Source organism: Taudactylus pleione, unplaced genomic scaffold (assembly GCF_031769625.1).
Source record: "Taudactylus pleione unplaced genomic scaffold, aTauple2 ptg000248l, whole genome shotgun sequence".
Lineage (NCBI taxonomy): Eukaryota > Metazoa > Chordata > Amphibia > Anura > Myobatrachidae > Taudactylus > Taudactylus pleione.
Window position 1 is genome coordinate 1,536,443 of NW_028284650.1, and position 23,122 is coordinate 1,559,564.

The 23,122-nt window shown below is 45.5% G+C and overlaps 6 protein-coding genes and 1 pseudogene across 6 annotated transcripts; 5 read left to right on the forward strand and 2 right to left on the reverse strand.

Moving 5' to 3' along the window:
- The first annotated feature begins 793 nt into the window (after positions 1-793).
- LOC148515527 (histone H3-like) lies at positions 794-1,321 on the forward strand (annotated as a pseudogene).
- A 68-nt stretch (positions 1,322-1,389) lies between these two features.
- On the reverse strand, positions 1,390-2,237 carry LOC148515528 (histone H2A type 1-like). The gene has a single exon (XM_088479981.1). It carries the CDS (start codon positions 2,199-2,201, stop codon positions 1,809-1,811), a length of 393 nt encoding a protein of 130 aa, XP_088336107.1. The 5' UTR covers positions 2,202-2,237; the 3' UTR covers positions 1,390-1,808.
- A 287-nt stretch (positions 2,238-2,524) lies between these two features.
- LOC148515529 (histone H2B 1.1-like) lies at positions 2,525-2,947 on the forward strand. The gene has a single exon (XM_088479982.1). It carries the CDS (start codon positions 2,541-2,543, stop codon positions 2,919-2,921), a length of 381 nt encoding a protein of 126 aa, XP_088336108.1. The 5' UTR covers positions 2,525-2,540; the 3' UTR covers positions 2,922-2,947.
- Positions 2,948-14,822: 11,875 nt separating this feature from the next.
- Positions 14,823-15,134, forward strand: LOC148515530 (histone H4). The gene has a single exon (XM_088479898.1). The coding sequence runs from the start codon at positions 14,823-14,825 to the stop codon at positions 15,132-15,134; it is 312 nt and encodes a 103-aa protein (XP_088336024.1).
- A 2,089-nt stretch (positions 15,135-17,223) lies between these two features.
- LOC148515531 (histone H3) lies at positions 17,224-17,650 on the forward strand. The gene has a single exon (XM_088479983.1). The coding sequence runs from the start codon at positions 17,240-17,242 to the stop codon at positions 17,648-17,650; it is 411 nt and encodes a 136-aa protein (XP_088336109.1). The 5' UTR covers positions 17,224-17,239.
- Positions 17,651-18,802: 1,152 nt separating this feature from the next.
- LOC148515532 (histone H2A type 1-like) lies at positions 18,803-19,195 on the reverse strand. Its single transcript, XM_088479899.1, has 2 exons — positions 19,069-19,195; positions 18,803-18,993 (listed from the first exon to the last, which is right to left on the reverse strand). The coding sequence occupies exons 1-2, from the start codon at positions 19,193-19,195 to the stop codon at positions 18,803-18,805; spliced, it is 318 nt and encodes a 105-aa protein (XP_088336025.1).
- A 305-nt stretch (positions 19,196-19,500) lies between these two features.
- On the forward strand, positions 19,501-19,939 carry LOC148515533 (histone H2B 1.1). Its single transcript, XM_088479984.1, has one exon. It carries the CDS (start codon positions 19,529-19,531, stop codon positions 19,907-19,909), a length of 381 nt encoding a protein of 126 aa, XP_088336110.1. The 5' UTR covers positions 19,501-19,528; the 3' UTR covers positions 19,910-19,939.
- Positions 19,940-23,122: the final 3,183 nt, after the last annotated feature.

Consider the following 23,122-nt stretch of genomic DNA (forward strand, 5'->3'; position numbering starts at 1 on the left):
GTAGACTGGACAAATACAAAGCGGAATGATGGGAGAGTGTAGAAGGAAGAGGGAAAGACAGCCCTGCACAGCAGATAGCGAGCCAGCGAATGACGGGTCCAAATAAATACTAATGTTGTAATCCGGCCTAACATCCCTACTCACCCAGTATTGCATCAAGTGACCTGTATGAGCATATTAACATATACAATGTATCTGTCACCTCAGAGTCGTTGGTGTAAGATTCTGAGCTATCAATAAGGTGGTTATAGCTCGATTTGGGTATATGGCACCTAGCAGAGGAAATTGTGACCTGATGGATGGAAGATCAACAGAACAGGCAAAGAAGTGACATGAGTTCCTGGCTCATTATTACAGTATATACTATGATCTCCCGGAGTGTAGCTTGAAGGTATCATATTGTTTAAACACAAAACTGTTCCCGCTCAGGGCAGCTATTCAGTACTGTATGTGATTATGTCATTTATTTCAAGAGACTTTACACCCGAACAGAGTCCACAATTGTAGTGTATCACCGTCCGTATGTTTCTCGTTGTTTATTCTGGCTGGAATAGAAGGAAACAAAAACAAACGAAAAACACCATTTATTGTAATTTCCGCGCTGGCGTGTAATCTTACATTCTGTACATAATCAACTGATGAGGAAACAAAGTCGTTGTAACTTTGAAAAAGCCCGCCAAGAATTTCTCTCAGCCAATCAGGATCAAGGGCGCTCTAAATTGATTAAATCACAGCGCATAAATAGAGTTGTTGCCGGCTATTTTAGTCATATTCATTCTACTTCCAACAGTACTAGCGTATAGCACGATGGCCAGAACCAAGCAGAGCGCCCGCAAATCTACAGGAGGGAAAGCTCCCCGCAAGCAGCTGGCAACCAAGGCTGCGCGGAAGAGCGCCCCAGCTACCGGCGGTGTGAAGAAGCCTCATCGCTACCGACCAGGGACTGTTGCCCTCCGAGAGATCCGTCGCTAATAGAAATCCACTGAGCTGCTGATCCGTAAGCTACCCTTCCAGCGTCTGGTGAGAGAGATTGCCCAGGACTTCAAGACCGACCTGCGCTTCCAGAGCTCTGCTGTCATGGCCCTACAAGAGGCCAGCGAGGCTTATCTGGTCGGGCTCTTCGAGGACACCAACCTGTGCGCCATCCACGCCAAGAGGGTGACCATCATGCCCAAAGACATCCAGCTGGCCCGCAGGATCCGAGGGGAGAGGGCATAGATAGTACTCGGCACTCCTATACACACAAAAAACACAAAGGCTCTTTTCAGAGCCACCAAATCTTTCTAAAAGAGCTGAAGCATAAACTACATATTAATTTAAGTGGCAGAACGTTGTTAAAATCTCAGCTCCGTTTACCCCCGCGGTGGAGGCTACATGACCAGTCTCCTTATTTAGTTGCCACACTCTGTAGTACCCCGCTCCTTCCTGCCAGCCTGTCGCTGCCATCGTTAAAGGCTGAAGTCTCATCTATCCAGCGTTGGCAAAGGGAACTAGGCTAACAAGTCACAAGTAGTCGTTGCAAATCAAGTTAAAAACCTTTAATGTTTATATCAGAATGTTGGGTTTCCCTGTACAGTCCTTTACAGAGCCATCCCCACGTTCTATACACAGAGCTATAAACTTCCCCTTTAGGTGTCTGCACTATTACAAGTTTTCTAATTCTAGAAGGCGCACAATGGCTCTACCGCTAAATCGGGCTCGTTTACTCGCACTGGTATATTTGAAGCCATGAATCAGCTCTTTAGGGACGGGGTGGGTGGCTCTGAAAAGAGCCTTTGTGTTATGGGGACATGTATCTAAAAGCAACTTTACTTGCTTTTAGCTGCCTTGTGGCTCTCGGTCTTCTTGGGTAGTAGTACAGCCTGGATGTTGGGCAGGACGCCTCCCTGAGCGATAGTCACCCCACCGAGCAGCTTGTTTAGCTCCTCATCATTACGCACAGCCAACTGCAGGTGGCGGGGGATAATGCGGGTCTTCTTGTTGTCACGGGCGGCATTTCCGGCAAGCTCCAGAATCTCAGCCGTCAAATACTCGAGAACTGCGGCCAGGTACACCGGTGCCCCGGCTCCAACACGCTCTGCATAGTTTCCCTTCCTCAGCAGACGGTGAACGCGACCGACTGGAAACTGGAGCCCAGCTCGAGATGAGCGGGTCTTTGCCTTAGCCCGGGTCTTGCCGCCTTGTTTCCCTCTTCCAGACATGCTTGAGTCCGACTCACAAAGATACAATATAATAAATCTGGCTGAAACAAGTTTGCGATCTTGACCTGCTTGTTATATATACACTCAGATGGGACCTACAACCTGCTCTGTGATTGGTCTGCTTAAAAAGCAACCAATGCAATACATGTTCATGCACGAACCAATCGGCAAATGAATAATGGGTTTTTGAGGCGGAGTACATCACATGACACGTCTACCCAATAGTGCATTCAGCACGGGTAAAGCCTTATTTGCATGAGCTGACTATAAATGAAGCAGGTCTGGGAGATTTCAGTTACATGTTTTTTTTTCTGTGTGTGAAAACCTGTTATATCGATAATGCCTGACCCAGCCAAGTCTGCGCCAGCGCCCAAGAAAGGCTCAAAAAAAGCGGTGACTAAGACCCAGAAGAAAGATGGGAAGAAGCGTAGGAAGACCCGGAAGGAGAGTTACGCCATTTACGTGTACAAGGTGCTGAAGCAGGTGCACCCAGATACCGGCATCTCCTCCAAGGCTATGGGCATCATGAACTCCTTTGTGAATGATATCTTTGAGCGCATTGCAGGGGAAGCTTCTCGTCTGGCTCATTACAACAAGCGCTCCACCATCACCTCCCGGGAGATCCAGACCGCCGTACGCCTGCTACTGCCGGGAGAGCTGGCCAAGCACGCCGTGTCCGAGGGCACCAAGGCCGTCACCAAGTACACCAGCGCCAAGTGATCTGCTTTCCTTCTCCCTCCCACATGAACACAAAGGCTCTTCTAAGAGCCACCCACCTCCTCTCTAATTGGGCTATAACTATTGCTGTGACCTGGGCTAATATACAGTGATCTAGGCTGTATTGTCTGACTCCTGTTTTACTGAGTTTTTGTTGTAATTGCACCATGTTCCTAAATCACACAGATCTCCTAGGTACACTGGGCCTGATTCAGAGCCGCTCCGAGCGATGTTCGCACATCTGCGCATGCGTATGGGTTTTAGTACGCATGCACGAACCAGTCAGTGTGGTCGAAAATCGTGTGCTCGCAAAATAGCTAATGCCAGTGTCATCGACCACGTCACTTGGTTGTTTTTTAGCCTGAACTGCTCGCATGATTGCGGTAGGAAAATCCAACCACAAGCACTGCGAGCAGTTCATACGCCTTTCGATGTACTTGATTAATCAAATAAATAGCGGAGATGACGTATGATGCCAGCGGCCAGGGGGCGTTTTTTCCAAAATAGTGAGCGCATGTTTCGTTCGCTCGTTCAGACATAGAGGCGTCAACAGACTGCAAAGAGCGAGCACTTAATTTAAATAGCCAGCCCATTTTTCGGAACGAGCGGCTGCAATTAGCGTCCGGCTCTGAATCAGGCCCTCTGGTCAGAGCGAGCTCATCCCCCGTAGCCAAACCTCTACCAGTTTCCTGTCTCTCTTACCATCTTCTTAAAAACAACTGTGATGTTACTGTCCGTGGATGGATTGTTTTAGTGCTTAAAACCATATGATCGACTGGCATTTGCTCCCATACATTACTAAGTTTTTATTCCAACCAGCCAGATTGGACAGAAACTGACAAAAAATTGTATAGTGGATGGCCAGCTTAAGTAGCTATAGTTGTGCAAGGGTTAAATAGCCTTGGGCAACAAATTTGATACTTGGAACTCACACAGTGGGGTCACTTACATATGGCCTTGCCCAACAAGCTTTTTGGGCATGCAATTAGGTGGTAAAGTGGGCACAGGCACCAATTTATATATTGATATAAGTAGTTGTGCAAGGTTTAAAGAGCCTTGGGCAACAAATTTGACACTTGGAATCCACAGAGGAAGGTCACTTGCAAATGACCCACTTTCAATTGGCCTTGCCCAACAAGGTTTTGGCATGAACTAGGGTGGTAAATTGGGCATCAGCACCATATTTTATTCATTTGAATAAGTAGCTGTAGTTGTGTGAGGGTTAAATAGCCTTGGGAAACAAATTTGACACTTGAAATCCACAGAGGGGCGTCAATTACATTTATTTAAAATGCAATTGGCTTTCACCAACAAAGTTTTGGGCTTGAAATAGGGCATTAAAGTGGGCACAGACACCAATTTATAAATTTGACTAAGTTGCTGTAGTTGTGTGAGGGTTAAATAGCCTTGGGCAACAAATTTGACCCTTGGAATCCAGACAGAAAGGTCTTTTACATTTAACCCTCATGCAATTGGCCTTGCCCAACAAGGTTTTAGGCATGAAATAGGTTGGTAAAGTGGGCACATTGACTAATTTATATATTTGAATAAGTAGCTGAAGTTGTGCAAGGGTTAAATTGCCTTGAGCAACAAATTTGACACTTGGAATCCACAGAGGGGGGGTCACTTACATATGACCAACTTGCAATTTGCCTTGCCCAACAAGTTTTTGGGCATGAAATTAGGTGTAAAGTGGGCACAGGGACTAGATTTTCTATATTTGAATAAGTAGCTGTAGTTGTGCAAGGGTTAAAGAGCCTTGAGCAACAAATTTGACATTCGGAATCCACAGACGGAGGTCACTTACATGTGACGCACTTGTAATTGGCCTTGCTCAATAAGGTTTTGGAGATTAAATAGGGTGGTAAAGTGGGCACAGTCACCAATTAACACATTTGAATAAGTAGCTGTGTTGTGCAATGGTCAAATACTGTAGCCTTGGTCAACAAATGTGACACTTGGAACTCACACAGTGGGGTCACTTACATATGACCCATTTGCAATTGGCCAAGCCCAACAAGGTTTTGGGCATGAACTAGGGTGGTAAATTGAGGTTAAGGTTTTTGGCATGAAATAAGTGGTAAAGTGGGCAAAGGTCCCAGATTTTCTATAATTGAATAAGTTTCTGTAGTTGTACAAGGGTTAAATAGCCTTGGGCACCGCTTTGACACGTGACATCCACACAGGGTGGTCACTTACATATGAGCCACTTGCAATTGACCTTGCCCAACAAGTTTTTGGGTATGAAATATGGTGGTAAAGTTGGCCCAATCACTATATTCACTCTAAACAGTCATATTTCAAGAATCTCATCTCCTCCCTGTCCTATTATCACCAGTGTCTCTTTTCCACCTTTAACTCCCTCCTCTGCCCACCCCCTCCTTGTCTCCCCTCCTTGCTCTCTGCCACTGACTTTGCTACCTATTTCACATCTAAAATGATTCTATACGTCAGGGCATCATATCCGACCAGTCCCCCAGCTCCCCACCTCCTCCTTTCCTGGATCACCCCTCTCCATCCATTTAACCGACTCTGACATCCTTCTCCCCTGTGACTGGAGAGGAAGTTAAGGCCCTTATCCAGTCCTCCCCCCCTTCCACCTATCCCCTCCTCCGCTACCTCTCTCCTTCTGCCTGCTAACATCTTGCCCACCTCCTTAATCTCTCCCTATCTTCTGGCACTGTTCCTTCTGCAATTAAGCATGCCCTTGTCTCCCCCATTCTTAAATAAACCTAACCTTGATCCTAACATTCTCTCTAACTACCGACCAATCTCTCTCCTCCCTTTTGCCTCCAAACTCCTTGAGCGTATTGTTTACAACAGCCTCACCACATTTCTTTCCTCCCACTCCCTCCTTGACCCTTTTCAGTCTGGCTTCCGTTCTCTCCACTCCACTGAAACCGCCTTCACAGATGTCAGCAACGACCTCCTTGCTGACAAATCCAAGGGCCACTACTCCCTGCTCATTCTCCTTGACCTCTCTGCTGCTTTTCACACTGTGGACCACCCTCTACTGCTGCATATCCTTCACTCCCTTGGTCTACGTGACACTGCTCTCTCCTGGCTGTCCTCCTACCTCTCTGACCGTTCCTTCTCTTTTTCCTCTCACGACGACTCCTCCACGCCACAGCCTCTTACAGTAGGTGTTCCCCAAGGTTCTGTTCTTGGATCTCTCCTATTCTCTCTCTATACATCTTATCTAGGTAAACTCATCAGCTCTTTTGACCTCCATTATCATCTCTATGCTGATGATACTCAGATCTACCTTTCCTCACCTGATCTTTCCCCCTCTCTACTGACTTGTATATCCAACTGTCTCTCTGCTATCTCTTCCTGGATGTCCCAGCGATTTCTCAAACTTAATATGTCTAAGACTGAGCTGATAGTCTTCCCACCCTCCCACATAACATCATGTCCCACTATTTCTTTATTAATAGATGGCATAACTATCTCATCTAGTCCCAAAGTACGTTGTCTTGGAGACATCTTGGACTCTTCCCTCTCCTTCAAACCACACATTCAGAACCTCTCGCAGTCCTGTCGTTTCCATCTCAAGAATATTTCCAAGATCAGCCCCTTTCTCAGCAAGGATGCTACCAAAACCCTCATACATTCACTGGTCATGTCCAGATTGGACTACTGTAACCTTCTCCTAGCTGGCCTCCCCAAATCCCATCTCTCTCCTCTCCAGTCTGTGCTCAATGCTGCTGCTCGGCTCATCTTCCTCTCCAAACGCTCTACTACATCTGCCTCCCCTCTATTGCAAGCCCTCCACTGGCTCCCATTCCCTTTCAGAAAACAATTCAGGGTTCTCACACTCACTTACAAAGCGCTCACCCCTTCCTCTCCCATTTACATCTCTGATCTCATCTCCCTTCACTCTTCTGTACGCCCTCTTTGTTCACTTAATACGCGCCGCCTTTCATGCCAATTGATTACTTCCTCCCACTCCCGCCTCCAAGATTTTACCCGTGCTGCTCCCACCTTTGGAATTCCCTCCCTCTCCCCATCAGACTCTGCACCTCTCTACAATCTTTGAAACAAGCTCTCAAGACCCACTACTTCATTAAAGCCTTCCAGCTCTCATTCTAACTTGCTGCTACATCTTCCTTTCTCCCCGCCTACCCCATTCTGTGTCACTTCTGTTTGTGTACCCCTCCCTTTAAGAATGTAAGCTCTTTCGAGCAGGGCCCTCTACCCTCTTGTGCTTCTCCCTACTGTCATTTAATTTATCTTACTCCCCACTAGGGCAACTGACACTTGGCTGCTTATGTGGGCGTAAAGGTCGCTAATATAGCAATGTTTATTATCCATGTACTGTATTGTAATGTATTGTATTGTAATGTAAGTCACTGGTTACTTATTTGTCTATATAGTTTGTAAGGTGCTACGGAACACTTGTGGCGCCATATAAATAAATGATGATAATAATAAAAATAATAAGTAGCTATAGTTGTGCAAGGGTTAAATAGCCTTGGGCAACAAATATGACACTTGGAAACCACAGAGGGCGGTCACTTACATATAACCCTCATGCAATTGGCTTTGTCCAATAAGGTTTTAGGCATGAAATAGGGTGGTAAAGTGGGCATGGAAACCAGATATTATACACATGAATAAGTAGCTGTAGTTGTGTGAGGGTTAAATAGCCGTGGGCAACAAAATTTGACACTTGGAGTTCACAGAGGAAGGTCACATACATATAACCTTAATGCAATTGGGCTGGCCTAACAATGTTTTAGGCATGAAATAGGGTGGTAAAGTGGGCACAATACCTATATATGTGAATAAGTAGCTGTAGTTGTGCAATGGTTAAATAGCCTTGGGCAACAAACTTGTATTTTGCCTGGTACAGCTAGGCTTTGGGCATGTAATAGGCTGGCAAAGTGGGCACAGGAACCACATTATACCATTTTGAACAAGTATTGTAGCTGTAGTGATGCAAGGGTTAAATAGCCTTGGGCCCCAAGTTTGACACTACCAACCAGTAGCATGAGGTCACTTTCTCGTGACCCACTTGTATTTTGCCAGGCCCAATAAGGCTTTGGGTATGAAATAGGCTGGCAAAGGGTATCGGTATGATTTACCGCTGGACCCATGCCCGGCAGTTGGAATCCTGACAGCGGCATCTCGGCAGAAAAGGAAATCCCGATCATTAAAGATAAGTATATACTAACCTATTTCGACCCCCATAACCCTTCCTTCGCGGTGCCTTACCCTAACCTTCCCCCCAGTGCCTAACCCTAATCCCCTCTCTAAGTGCCTAAACCTAACCACCCTTCCCCGCCGCCTAAACCTAAGTCCCCTGAGGGGGTGCCTAATGCTGACTCCCCCTTCCCATAGCCTACACCTAAACTCCCAGGGGGGGTGTTTAACCCTAAGTCCCCCCCCGGGAACCCTAAACCTAACTCTCCCCCCCTGTGGCTATCCGCGCTCGGCGTCCCTTCGATCGGGATGCCGGGCGTCGGGCTCCGAGTGTATGTCTAATGACAGGCGTCGGCATATCGACGCCTGCCTTTAGACCCTTGCCGGGATATGACAGTCAGGAAGCCGGCTATCGGGATTAGGTCCGCCGGCTTCCTGACTGAATACCTGGCAAAAAGTGAGCACACGTACAGATTGTATTGATTTGAATAAGTAGCTGTAGTTTTGCAAGGGTTAAATAGCCTTGGACCACAAAAATTACACTTGTATCAAACAGATGGGGGTCACTTACATATGACCCACTTGTATTTTGCATGGCCAACAAATGTTTTGGCCATAAAATAGGCTGTCGAAGTAGGCAAAGGCACCATATTTTACCATTTTGAATAAATAGCTGTAGTGTTTCAAGGATTAAATATCTTGAGCCATTAATATGACATTTGATACCAACAGATACCAACACCTACATATGAACCACTCAAACAACAGATACCAACACCTACATATGAACCACTCATATTTTGCCTGGTCCAATTAGGTTTTGGGCATGAAATAGGCTGCCACATTTAGGCACAGGTACAGATTGTATTGATTTCAATAAGTAACTGTAGTTTTGCAAGGGTTAAACAGACTTGGGCCACAAATTTGACCTATGCAACCAACAGAGGGAGGTCACTTACTTGTCACACACTTGTATTTTGCCTGGCCCAACAAGGTTTTGGACATTGAATAGGCTGGCAAAGTGGGCACAGATTGTATTGATTTGATTATGTAGTGTAGCTGTAGTTTTGCAAGGGTTCAATAGCCTTGGGCCACTAATTTGACACTTGAAACCAACAGAGGGGGTCACTTACACATGACTCAATTGTATTTTGCCTGGCCCAACAAGGTTTTAGGCATGAAATAGGCTGGCAAAGTGGGCACAGCACCATAATTTACCATTTTGAATAAATGGCTGTAGTGTTGCAAGGGTTAAAAAACCTTGGGTCACTAATTTGACACTTCCAACCAACAGTAGGAGGTGACTTACTCGTGATCCACTTGTATTTTACCTGGTACAACTAGGTTTTGGGCATGAAAAAGGCTGGCAAAGTGGGCACAGGTACCCCATTATACTATTTTGAATAAGTATTTGTAGTGATGCAAGGGTTAAATAGCATTGGGCCACTAATTTGACACTTAAAACCAACAGAGGAGGTCAGTAACACATAAACCACTTGTATTTTGCCTGGCCCAAAAAAGGTTTGTGCATGAAATACAGCAGGCTGCTTAATTTGGGCACAGGTAGAGATTATTTTGATTTGAAAAAGTAGCTATAGTTTTGCAAGGGTTGAATAGCCTTGGGCCACAAATTTGAACTTTGCAACCTACAAAAGGGGGGTCACTTACATTATTTTATTTATTTATTAACAGTTTCTTATATAGAGCAGCATATTCCGTTGTGCTTTACAATTGCAAACATTAATAGACCAAAACTGGGTAATAACAGACCAATATAAAGGTAGGAAGGCCCTGCTCGCAAGCTTACAATCTATAGGGAAATAGGCATTGATACACAAGGACAGGTGCTATATATTGCATTTTGGTCCAGCCAGAATGCACAGTTTCTTGGTGGGCTGCATGATCCATTCACACCGGAATGTCGGCCAAATGTCATGAGGATGTGAGAGAAAGAGGATGTGTGAGGTTTTGTGTGGACTGCGAAAGGGGATGTAATTAGATATGGAAGCTATTAAGGTTATGTGGGCCGTTCTGGGATTTGATAAGCTTGCCTGAAGAGGTGAGTTTTCAGGGATCGCTTGAAGGATTGGAGACTAGAGGAAAGTTGTATTGTGCGTGGTATGGCATTCCATAGAGTGGGTGCAGCCTGAAGAAAGTCCTGTAACCGTGAGTGAGTGGGAGCAAGTAATGCGTGGGGATGAGAGAGCAAATCTTGTGCTGAGCGGAGAGGTCGGGTAGGGAGATATTTTGAGATGAGTGAAGAAATGTATGTTGGTGTGGTTTGGTTAATAGCTTTATGTGTAAGTAAGATTATTTTGTTTTGAATACAGTAGAAAACCGGCAACCAATGGAGGGACTGACAGAGCAGGGCAGCAGACGATGAACGTTTGGCAAGGAAGATAAGCCATGCTGCTGCATTCATAATTGATTGTAATGGCGATAGCCTGTTTTTGGGAAGACCAGTAAGAAGGCCATTGCAATAGTCAATGCGGGAAATAATGAGTGCATGGATTAGAGTTTTTGCAGCATTTTGTATGAGATATGGTCAAATTTTGGATATGTCTTTTAGATGTATGTAACATGATTTTGAGACAGATTGAATGTGGGGAACAAAGGACAGTTCAGAGTCAAGTATGACTCCTAGGCAGCAAGCTTGTGGGGCAGGGTGGATTGTCGAGTTATCAACAGTGATAGAGAGATCAGGTTGGTAACTGTTATTGGCTGGTGGAAATATAATTAATTCTGTTTTAGAAATATTAAGTTTCAGGTGGCGAGATGACATCCAAGATGAAATGGCAGAAAGACATTCAGTGACACGGACGAGTACAGATGGTGATAAATCTGGGGAAGATAGGTAGATTTGAGTATCCTCCGCATACAGATGGTACTGAAATCCAAAAGAGCTGATTAGTGGTATAGATTGAGAATAACAGAGGCCCTAAGACAGAGCCTTGCAGTACTTCAACTGATAGAGGTAGCGAAGAGGAGGCAGAATCAGCAAATGAACAGTAAAAGAGCGACCAGATAGGTTGGAAGAGAACCAAGAAAGAGCCGTGTCCTTAAGACCTAGGGATTGTAGTGTTTGTATGAGAAGAGAGTGGTCAACAGTGTCAAAAGCAGAAGAGAGATCTAGAAGAATTAGGAGTGAGTAATGGCTTTTAGCCTTGGCAGTGACCAGATCATTTACTACCTTAGTCAGTGCTGTCTCTGTGGAGTGTTGGGAATGGAAGCTGGACTGAAGTGGGACCAATAAGTTGTGTGAGTTAAGAAAGTGTGTGAAGCTGGTGTAGACAAGTCTCTCAAGTAGCTTGGAGGGGCATGGGAGCTGGGAGATAGGACAGTAATTTGAGAGAGTGTTGGATTCAGAGTTTTGTTTTTTCAGAATAGGAGTAATCATTGCATGCTTGAACAGTGATGGAAAGTTGCCAGTAGAGAGAGAGAGAGATTACAGATTTTAGATACCGTTGGGATAAGCACAGGAGACAGAGCTTTACTGATTTGTGAGAGTATAGGATCTAGAGAAGAGGTAATAGAGTAGGAGGATAAGACGAGTGTTGATACTTCATCTTCATTTGTGAGATCAAATGAAGAGAATGTGCCATAGGATTCAGGTAGGGAATTGAGCAGGTCACTAGCTGAGGAAGAACATACAATTTCATTTCGGATCTCATCAATCTTGTCCCTAAAATAGGAAGCAAAATCTTGTGCACAGATAGTAGGAGGTGGTTTGGGTGAGGGAGGGGTAAGAAGCAGTTTAAATGTATTAAAAAGTCGCTTGGGGTTAGAGGCTTGAGCAGAGATAAGAGATTGGAAATATGTTTGTTTGGCAGTATCCAGAGCAGTACGATAAGAGTTGTAGATAGTCTTATATGTGAGCAAGTCAGTTGGAGTATGAGACTTTCGCCACTGACTTTCTTGTATTTTGCCTTGCCCAAAAAGATTTTGAGCATGTAATTGGCTTGTAAAGTGAGCAGAGGCACCAAATTATACCATTTTGAATAAGTAGCTGTAGTGTTTCAAGGGTTAAATAGCCTTGGACAACAAAAATGACACTTGAAACAAACAGAGTGGGGTCACTTACATATGATCCACTTGTATTTTGCTTGGCCCAAAAGGGTTTTGGGCATGAAATAGGCTGGCAAAGTGGACATAAGGCACCAAATTATATATTTTTTAATAAGTAGCTGTAGTGTTGCAAGGGTTAAATAGCCTTTTGCCACAAATTTGACAATTCCAACCAACAGCAGGAGGTCACTTACTTATGACTCACTAGTATTTCACCTGGCCTAACAAGGTTTCAGGCATGAAATGGGCTGGTAAAGTGGGCACAGGTACAGATTGTATTAATTTGAACAAGTAGCTGTAGATTTACATGGGTTAAATACCCTTGGGCCACAAATTTGACACTTGCAACCAACGGAGCACTTACATAAATAGCGGGACCCAGCACCAGCAGGTGAGAGTAGAAATCTACCTGTGCTGCACAGAATGTTGAAGACACTCACAATGCACTGTTTGTTATGCAGAAGAAGTTAGAATGCCCCATATGATTTACACAAAGGAGAAGAAAATGGATTAACTCTATCACTTTTCCTAATGAGAGAATATCCTCCATCATAAACAGTATTCTGGCAACTACAATAAAGACACTTTCAGGCCCCCATTTATCAACATAGTATATTTCCTTTAGCTCTCGCTTGGGGTTATGACTTCTTTTTTGCATTTAACAAACAGCGGTAATCAAAGATGGCTAGAGCACTGAAGTCCCCATTGACGGCAATGGGCACCAGTCGCGGCCCTTCTGGCTTCAGCAAAGCCTTCCAGCCACTGCTGGGTCCCCGTGTCGCACATGCGTATTACACAAGACCCTGTCGCTACCAGCGTGAGGTTGCCAGCAGCCCAGCGGAGGACATCGCAGAGGAGGAGGAATTCGCGGGTCCTCGCTGGAGGGGTAAGTATTGGTAAATAACAGTGAATTTTTTGTTTGTATCACAGTGTTCCTAAATTATAAATTGTGCTGGTGTTTACCTTCATTGATAAATGGGGGCCTCAGTTTCCACAACAAAATCGCAAGCCTAGGGACAATATATTCAGAGACAAAGTTTCCCTGCATCCGGGCCGCCCGAGGACGTCACTTCCGGCCACGTTCGGAAAAGATAAACAGAAGGAAAAGACTGCAACTCATGTCAGATCCGAGGGACCACCATTAGGTGTACATGACAGAGCGTATGACACATCAGAGAATACGCAAAGCTACAGTCTCTTCCCACACCGGATCTCTTCAAACCGGTACCGGAAGGGACTGGCTGCACGGCTATTTAAAGTGAATTCATTTCTCATTACCACCGAGAAAGGGACAAATGGTCCCAAAACGCATTGAAAGGATTGGTGATGGAGCAACTACTACTGTGCTGTTTCTCTGAGGACTTACATAGGGCCCCCGGAGCCACTCCCGTGCTGAGATTACAGTTCCGCATATTATAATTTTAAGGGCATGCGTGTGGCATCCATTCAGTGCTGGTAGATGGCTGGGGCAGCCCAGCTGCTGACAGAAAACTGGGCTTGTCCCCAGCCTGACATGAAATGGGAGGCGTGCCATACGGGCATGCCCCCAAGTAACGTCATCTAGGAATCGTTGCATATGGAAAGTAGGCCATGCCCCTTTATCGATGGCGCCCAGCTTTGCCAAGCGAGCAGAGTAACAGGCACGGTCCCTTTCTTGCATAGGGCCCTGGACTCAGACCTATGCGAGTGGGTCGGCTCTAAAGTCTCATGGTGCATACACACGGTCAAATTTCCTGTCAGATCTGAACGATAACGATTTTAAAAATCATTCAAATCTGACAGAAAATCTGACATGAGCCTTCAACGATGAACGATGCGCGTTCCCGCTTGTCAGATAACGATATCTGAATCTGATGTGTTTGCAGTCAGATTTGGACGATTCCATTTATTTTAATGCAGTCAGAAGTCGTTCAAACTGTTCGTAGAATCGTTCAAATTGTTGCTCAAATCCTTCATCTGATACATCTGACCGTGTGTATGCACCATCAGTCTGCAGCAGCAGCCCTGAGCAGCATCATTCAATGAGGGGTGAGAGGAATGGAGGGATGAAGTAGAGTCAGGTAAAGGTGAACAGGCAGGGAATGACGTATGAAAAGAGAGAGGTGGTAAAAATATAACTGCTGGTGTAGAGGCAGGAGAATAGCAATATAGGCAGATAATGAGAGTGGTGAGGGGAATGAGGTGGGTAAGAAGGATGAGTATGGGGCAGCTAAAGTGGGATGAGAAGTTTCAATATTTAGGTTAGTGTCTCCAGCGGAGACTGCAGGAGATCACAGGTAAGACTACAAAAGACCCAGAAAAGTGAGATTTCAAAATGAGAGAGGGCGGGAGAGACAGTTTGGGAAGGGGCAGAACACGCCAGTGCATAGGAACAGTAATGTCATAATCACCATCTAATAGAGACACATAACTCATTAGACACATACACCGTCTCAGTTCAGTCTGAATGGAGGATGAGTTCTTGTATAAAGTAAAATATCAATAACTGCATTGGTAGGAATCCCGAATGATATTGTCCCTATATTAGGGGCGTCACAAGCAGCAGGATGTGACGCCTTGGAGGACTCCTCCCTCATAGACCAGAGGTTTCCCATTTGGTCCGCTCGCACTGTATAAGAGGAGGACTTTGCTGTAATTGTAACAGTATTGTTCTTTTTACAGCGAGTGATACAATACAAGTGATTAAAAAGCAACATGTCTGGCAGAGGCAAAGGCGGAAAGGGGCTCGGAAAAGGAGGAGCCAAGCGCCACAGGAAAGTGCTGCGGGATAACATCCAGGGCATCACCAAGCCTGCCATTCGCCGTCTCGCCCGGAGAGGAGGCGTGAAGCGCATTTCTGGTCTCATTTATGAGGAGACCCGTGGGGTGCTGAAGGTCTTCCTGGAGAACGTTATCCGGGACGCCGTCACCTACACCGAACACGCCAAGAGGAAAACAGTCACCGCTATGGATGTGGTGTACGCTCTGAAACGCCAGGGCCGCACTCTCTATGGATTCGGGGGCTGAACACTGATGTACATTGAATACTATCACCCACACAAAGGCCCTTTTCAGGGCCGCCTATTTCTTCTATGAGAGCGCTATAATTATTCCCTTGTACTATTATATGTATCTTGTCCTGGCTGACGCCAGACCTTATACAGAGTCCTAATATAAGCCTGTTTGCTGGTCTATATTTAGATCGTTACTAGTAAATTATGGGGAAACGACAGCTTATAGGTGAAATCTGCACGTAGTCACTCGCTGTCGGTCTTGTAAATGTTTTGAGTGAGTACATTAAAGCATTGTCCTATGGGTGTCCCTATGTTAGATTATTACGGCCTCTGTTTCTATGATGGCACAAATCAGTGTATGTGGCTGACTAGTTCTAGGCTGATAATTACACTGTTTATAAAGAAACAACCGCAATGGTCAGTGCTTCTTTAAACGTTAACTGTAGGAAATCCCTTTTAAAAGAAAAGTATTGACAAACCCCTTTCTGCCTGGGAAGGGCTCCTGCTCTATTTTGTGTAAAGAATTACACATTGCATACATTTAAATCAGCATTAAGATCCATTTTCAGACATTCCCTCCTTTAAAAGTAATTTGTCAAATGTCAGAGCATTACACTGGTTTAAGACAGAGTTTTATCTTCTAGAGCAGTAAATGTGAATAACATTGGTGGTATGTCATGTTTGCAACTGAATGTAAATGTAGCAATGAACGTGCTTTATACAGTTACAATATGGGCTATGGAAGCCTTAGCCTTTATTGTAACAGTATCATATGTATCAGAAGATAGAACCACTAAACCACACTGGAATTACAACACACTGCACAAAGGAATAGAGATATTGAGTGTTTTGAAGACATATTAGTAAATGAGTCAGTCAGTCTATCTGACAATTATTAAAATAGCCAGATTGTTTTCAGTCGTCTAGCGACAATCAGAAGCCAAACTAACGCTGCTCCTGGTTTGGTAGAAGACTGTTTAGGCTTTCTTACCCACACAGACACGTTCCTAGAGCGGTGACTCGGACTCCTGCTGGAAAAATACAAGAGTGAGACAGGGCTATACAGCCCATTCATCCGGTTCCCACGGTGGGGTGGCATTTGATGAGGCTGATAATAGATTGGGTAACTGCTTCTCGGAGATGGCTATTGCCCCAGCCACCCCCGAAAATATCTGGTGGCTAAAGTTACCCTGCGGAGGAAGTCTCTGAAAAGTTTTGCTAAAGCCCCGGGGGGAAGAACAACATATTATTCTAATGGTCATTACAAATGCATGTTCATTCCCAGAGACACCTCAAAATAATCTATTATGATATTTGTCTGGATGTGAAAAGATTTCCTTATGTCCAGCGTATTTGAGGAGAGTGGTAGGTAGGCTGGAATATAGCCCTGTAAACGCTGTGCGAGAGTCGCCTCTGGTTGGTGCGTGGGGTTAGGTCCGGGACCTAGACTATGGGTGATGGGGCGACCTGAGTTAGCTGCCGGCTATAACTTCTTACAGTGCTCCAATAGGTCTTGCACCTCTGATAATGTAAAGCTGACTGCTACAGACTACAGTATGTATTCCGGGAATACATACTATTGCAGTCCGCCTCCCAATCACATTACTATTGCCGACTGTAATGAGGGTAATTGAAATGTATGGGACTCCTTATGTATCAATTTCAATATACATTTAAATATATCTACCTAGGGTAAGTGTCATCAGCATTTTTTCCAAGAAGTGGAGTTTTTAAGGGGGATTTATTTTTTTTATCACTTCTGCTTGTACTAGGAATAGGCAATTTATGGCATTATAACTGATGGTGACCTTCACATGCCAGGCTGCCACAGATGTAACATGCCCTAACAGAACACCTTTAGGCTGGGATGTGTAGTTTGTACAATGGTGAGCAAAAACTCAGCAACCCTTCCTGCATTCACTTCCAGAATCTGGAAAAGTAGGCTGGACGTTTAAACGGCGGGATTTTTGAAAAAGCGGTTTTATTTTTATTTTTTAACGCCAATCGGTGGAGAGGGCAGGACTACTTCTATCCAATCAGCGTGAAGCACTCTTTATATATAGGTTTGCTAAACGCTGTTGTGTCACTGTCTGTGTATTTAGTCACTTTGGAGGAATAATGGCCAGGACAAAGCAGACCGCCCGCAAATCTACAGGAGGGAAAGCTCCCCGTAAGCAGCTGGCAACCAAGGCTGCCCGGAAGAGCGCCCCAGCTACCGGCGGCGTGAAGAAGCCTCACCGCTACCGACCCGGGACTGTTGCTCTCCGAGAGATCCGTCGCTACCAGAAATCCACTGAGCTGCTGATCCGTAAGCTGCCCTTCCAGCGACTGGTGAGAGAGATCGCCCAGGATTTCAAGACCGACCTGCGCTTCCAGAGCTCTGCTGTCATGGCCCTACAAGAGGCCAGCGAGGCTTATCTGGTCGGGCTCTTCGAGGACACCAACCTGTGCGCCATCCACGCCAAGAGGGTGACCATCATGCCCAAAGACATCCAGCTGGCCCGCAGGATCCGAGGGGAGAGGGCATAGGTGGTACTTGGCACTCCTATACACACAAAAAAACCACAAAGGCTCTTTTCAGAGCCACCACATCTTTCTAAGCGAGCTGAAGCATAAACTACATATTAGTTTGAGCAACAGGATACTAGGTAATCCTCAACTCCGCTCTCCAACTAGGTGGGTAAGAAAGTACAAAACTCCCATTAAAAGTCGGAGCTCAAAGCGCATTATCTGTCTTCCCCGTCTCCTTCCTGGCAGCCTGTCGCTGTTTTGGATGGCGACAGGAGCCTCTTTATAGGGGGAAAATAAAATGCGGTGCACCAACAAAACCCGCAGTCACTTGCATGAAAACAACCCCCCATGATGGAGGATATATTACATTAGAGCTTGAAAGTTCCACAGCACAGGGATTGTTTTTCCCTTTGGACTCACTCTCCGCGATATTTTGATAGTCAAAGAAAACAAATATTATATACTACACTGTGGATCATAAAAATGATAGGTGCGCCAGATTCCAGACCCCTTCTGTACAAACTATTTGGAAATGTGAGGTTGTCTTTAAATAATCTCAATTGTGAGGTCAGCAACAACCCTAATGGTATTGTATTTACTTGATTTTAACTTGCCAGAAAGCCGTCAATATTTTATTTCCTTTCAGTGGTTACACCACAATTCCATCATGTTAAATTAATCTTCTCACGTTCATGGAAAAAAAAAAAAAAAGGGAAACCGAGCGCAATTCATTTTACACTAGCAACTTTATTAAATTGAAATCCGTATGCACTTACACTATGAGCATGTATATAAATCAGCCTACCAGATATAAGATACAGTAGATAAAGGTCTTTTGTGAGAAGAGGTGATGGTAAAGAAAAAAGGACTATTACTAGACTTGTGCCATAACAGACCAGAGCTTCTATACATGAGGGAGCGTTTTAGCAGCAGTAGTCTTTAATGGACGTGTGTATAGAGCAGAGCCTCCTCTGCACAGCTGCTATCCCCAATCTGGATGGAATGTTGGGGATGGGGTAAAACAAAGCGCTGCTGAGCAGCCAGGCGTCACTACAATAAGAAACAATGGCCGTGTTCTAGGCTCTCGTAGGAAGACGTGGGTGGCTCTTAAAAGAGCCTTTGTTCTATTACAGAGACATCGGTTTTGTAGTGGAAGTTGCCAGGATTACATTACTTGCTCTTGGCCGACTTGTGACTCTCCGTCTTCTTAGGCAGTAGCACGGCCTGGATGTTGGGCAGGACCCCTCCCTGAGCGATGGTCACTCCACCGAGTAGTTTGTTTAGCTCCTCATCATTGCGTACGGCGAGCTGGAGGTGGCGGGGGATGATGCGGGTCTTCTTGTTGTCGCGGGCAGCGTTGCCTGCAAGCTCCAGTATCTCAGCCGTCAGGTATTAGAGTACTGCGGCCAGGTAGACTGGTGCCCCGGCTCCCACACGCTGTGCATAGTTTCCCTTCCTCAACAGCCGGTGAACGCGGCCAACAGGAAACTGGAGACCGGCCCGAGAAGAACGAGTCTTTGCCTTAGCCCGGGTCTTGCCGCCCTGTTTCCCTCTTCCAGACATGATCGATTTACAAGCGCAAATAAAATCTAAATGAATTATAAGGCAGCCATACTCCTTATATTCCAAACAGGAAATCCAGTGCTTGCTCTGTGATTGGTCCCCTTTACACAATGTCCAATGCAGTTTAGGGTCATGCACAAACCAATCAGCATTTAGAGGGTGGAGTTATGTTGCCGTTCGACATTTGAAAAAAAACAAAACCGTCTACCCAATAGTACATCCTGAAGGGCTAAAGCCTCATTTGCATGGACTGACTATAAATGGAGCAGATCTGGGCCGTGTCAGCAACACATTTTCTACATTGTCGAAAGAGATTTTGTCTGTTGCTTCGAAATGCCTGAGCCTGCGAAGTCTGCGCCAGCGCCCAAGAAAGGCTCAAAGAAAGCGGTGACTAAGACCCAGAAGAAAGATGGGAAGAAACGTAGGAAGACCCGGAAGGAGAGTTACGCCATTTACGTGTACAAAGTGCTGAAGCAGGTGCACCCAGATACCGGCATCTCCTCCAAGGCTATGGGCATCATGAACTCCTTTGTGAATGATATCTTTGAGCGCATTGCAGGGGAAGCTTCCCGCCTGGCTCATTACAACAAGCGCTCCACCATCACCTCCCGGGAGATCCAGACCGCTGTACGCCTGCTGCTGCCGGGAGAGCTGGCTAAACACGCCGTGTCCGAGGGCACCAAGGCCGTCACCAAGTACACCAGCGCCAAGTGATCTGCTTTCCTTCTCCCTCCCACATGAACGCAAAGGCTCTTCTAAGAGCCACCCACCTCCTCTCTAATTGGGCTATAACTATTGCTGTGACCTGGGCTAATATACAGTGATCTAGGCTGTATTGTCTGACTCCTGTTTTACTGAGTTTTTGTTGTAATTGCACCATGTTCCTAAATCACACAGATCTCCTAGGTACACTGGGCCTGATTCAGAGCCGCTCGTAAGCGGCCGCTCCGAGCGATGTTCGCACATCTGCGCATGCGTATGGGTTTTAGTACGCATGCACGAACCAGTCAGTGTGGTCGAAAATCGTGTGCTCGCAAAATAGCTAATGCCAGTGTCATCGACCACGTCACTTGGTTGTTTTTTAGCCTGAACTGCTCGCATGATTGCGGTAGGAAAATCCAACCACAAGCACTGCGAGCAGTTCTTACGCCTTTCGATGTACTTGATTAATCAAATAAATAGCGGAGATGACGTATGATGCCAGCGGCCAGGGGGCGTTTTTTCCAAAATAGTGAGCGCATGTTTCGTTCGCTCGTTCAGACATAGAGGCGTCAACAGACTGCAAAGAGCGAGCACTTAATTTAAATAGCCAGCCCATTTTTCGGAACGAGCGGCTGCAATTAGCGTCCGGCTCTGAATCAGGCCCTCTGGTCAGAGCGAGCTCATCCCCCGTAGCCAAACCTCTACCAGTTTCCTGTCTCTCTTACCATCTTCTTAAAAACAACTGTGATGTTACTGTCCGTGGATGGATTGTTTTAGTGCTTAAAACCATATGATCGACTGGCATTTGCTCCCATACATTACTAAGTTTTTATTCCAACCAGCCAGATTGGACAGAAACTGACAAAAAATTGTATAGTGGACGGCCAGCTTAAGTAGCTATAGTTGTGCAAGGGTTAAATAGCCTTGGGCAACAAATTTGATACTTGGAACTCACACAGTGGGGTCACTTACATATGGCCTTGCCCAACAAGCTTTTTGGGCATGCAATTAGGTGGTAAAGTGGGCACAGGCACCAATTTATATATTGATATAAGTAGTTGTGCAAGGTTTAAAGAGCCTTGGGCAACAAATTTGACACTTGGAATCCACAGAGGAAGGTCACTTGCAAATGACCCACTTTCAATTGGCCTTGCCCAACAAGGTTTTGGCATGAACTAGGGTGGTAAATTGGGCATCAGCACCATATTTTATTCATTTGAATAAGTAGCTGTAGTTGTGTGAGGGTTAAATAGCCTTGGGAAACAAATTTGACACTTGAAATCCACAGAGGGGCGTCAATTACATTTATTTAAAATGCAATTGGCTTTCACCAACAAAGTTTTGGGCTTGAAATAGGGCATTAAAGTGGGCACAGACACCAATTTATAAATTTGACTAAGTTGCTGTAGTTGTGTGAGGGTTAAATAGCCTTGGGCAACAAATTTGACCCTTGGAATCCAGACAGAAAGGTCTTTTACATTTAACCCTCATGCAATTGGCCTTGCCCAACAAGGTTTTAGGCATGAAATAGGTTGGTAAAGTGGGCACATTGACTAATTTATATATTTGAATAAGTAGCTGAAGTTGTGCAAGGGTTAAATTGCCTTGAGCAACAAATTTGACACTTGGAATCCACAGAGGGGGGGTCACTTACATATGACCAACTTGCAATTTGCCTTGCCCAACAAGTTTTTGGGCATGAAATTAGGTGTAAAGTGGGCACAGGGACTAGATTTTCTATATTTGAATAAGTAGCTGTAGTTGTGCAAGGGTTAAAGAGCCTTGAGCAACAAATTTGACATTCGGAATCCACAGACGGAGGTCACTTACATGTGACGCACTTGTAATTGGCCTTGCTCAATAAGGTTTTGGAGATTAAATAGGGTGGTAAAGTGGGCACAGTCACCAATTAACACATTTGAATAAGTAGCTGTGTTGTGCAATGGTCAAATACTGTAGCCTTGGTCAACAAATGTGACACTTGGAACTCACACAGTGGGGTCACTTACATATGACCCATTTGCAATTGGCCAAGCCCAACAAGGTTTTGGGCATGAACTAGGGTGGTAAATTGAGGTTAAGGTTTTTGGCATGAAATAAGTGGTAAAGTGGGCAAAGGTCCCAGATTTTCTATAATTGAATAAGTTTCTGTAGTTGTACAAGGGTTAAATAGCCTTGGGCACCGCTTTGACACGTGACATCCACACAGGGTGGTCACTTACATATGAGCCACTTGCAATTGACCTTGCCCAACAAGTTTTTGGGTATGAAATATGGTGGTAAAGTTGGCCCAATCACTATATTCACTCTAAACAGTCATATTTCAAGAATCTCATCTCCTCCCTGTCCTATTATCACCAGTGTCTCTTTTCCACCTTTAACTCCCTCCTCTGCCCACCCCCTCCTTGTCTCCCCTCCTTGCTCTCTGCCACTGACTTTGCTACCTATTTCACATCTAAAATGATTCTATACGTCAGGGCATCATATCCGACCAGTCCCCCAGCTCCCCACCTCCTCCTTTCCTGGATCACCCCTCTCCATCCATTTAACCGACTCTGACATCCTTCTCCCCTGTGACTGGAGAGGAAGTTAAGGCCCTTATCCAGTCCTCCCCCCCTTCCACCTCTCCCCTCCTCCGCTACCTCTCTCCTTCTGCCTGCTAACATCTTGCCCACCTCCTTAATCTCTCCCTATCTTCTGGCACTGTTCCTTCTGCATTTAAGCATGCCCTTGTCTCCCCCATTCTTAAATAAACCTAACCTTGATCCTAACATTCTCTCTAACTACCGACCAATCTCTCTCCTCCCTTTTGCCTCCAAACTCCTTGAGCGTATTGTTTACAACAGCCTCACCACATTTCTTTCCTCCCACTCCCTCCTTGACCCTTTTCAGTCTGGCTTCCGTTCTCTCCACTCCACTGAAACCGCCTTCACAGATGTCAGCAACGACCTCCTTGCTGCCAAATCCAAGGGCCACTACTCCCTGCTCATTCTCCTTGACCTCTCTGCTGCTTTTCACACTGTGGACCACCCTCTACTGCTGCATATCCTTCACTCCCTTGGTCTACGTGACACTGCTCTCTCCTGGCTGTCCTCCTACCTCTCTGACCGTTCCTTCTCTTTTTCCTCTCACGACGACTCCTCCACGCCACAGCATCTTACAGTAGGTGTTCCCCAAGGTTCTGTTCTTGGATCTCTCCTATTCTCTCTCTATACATCTTATCTA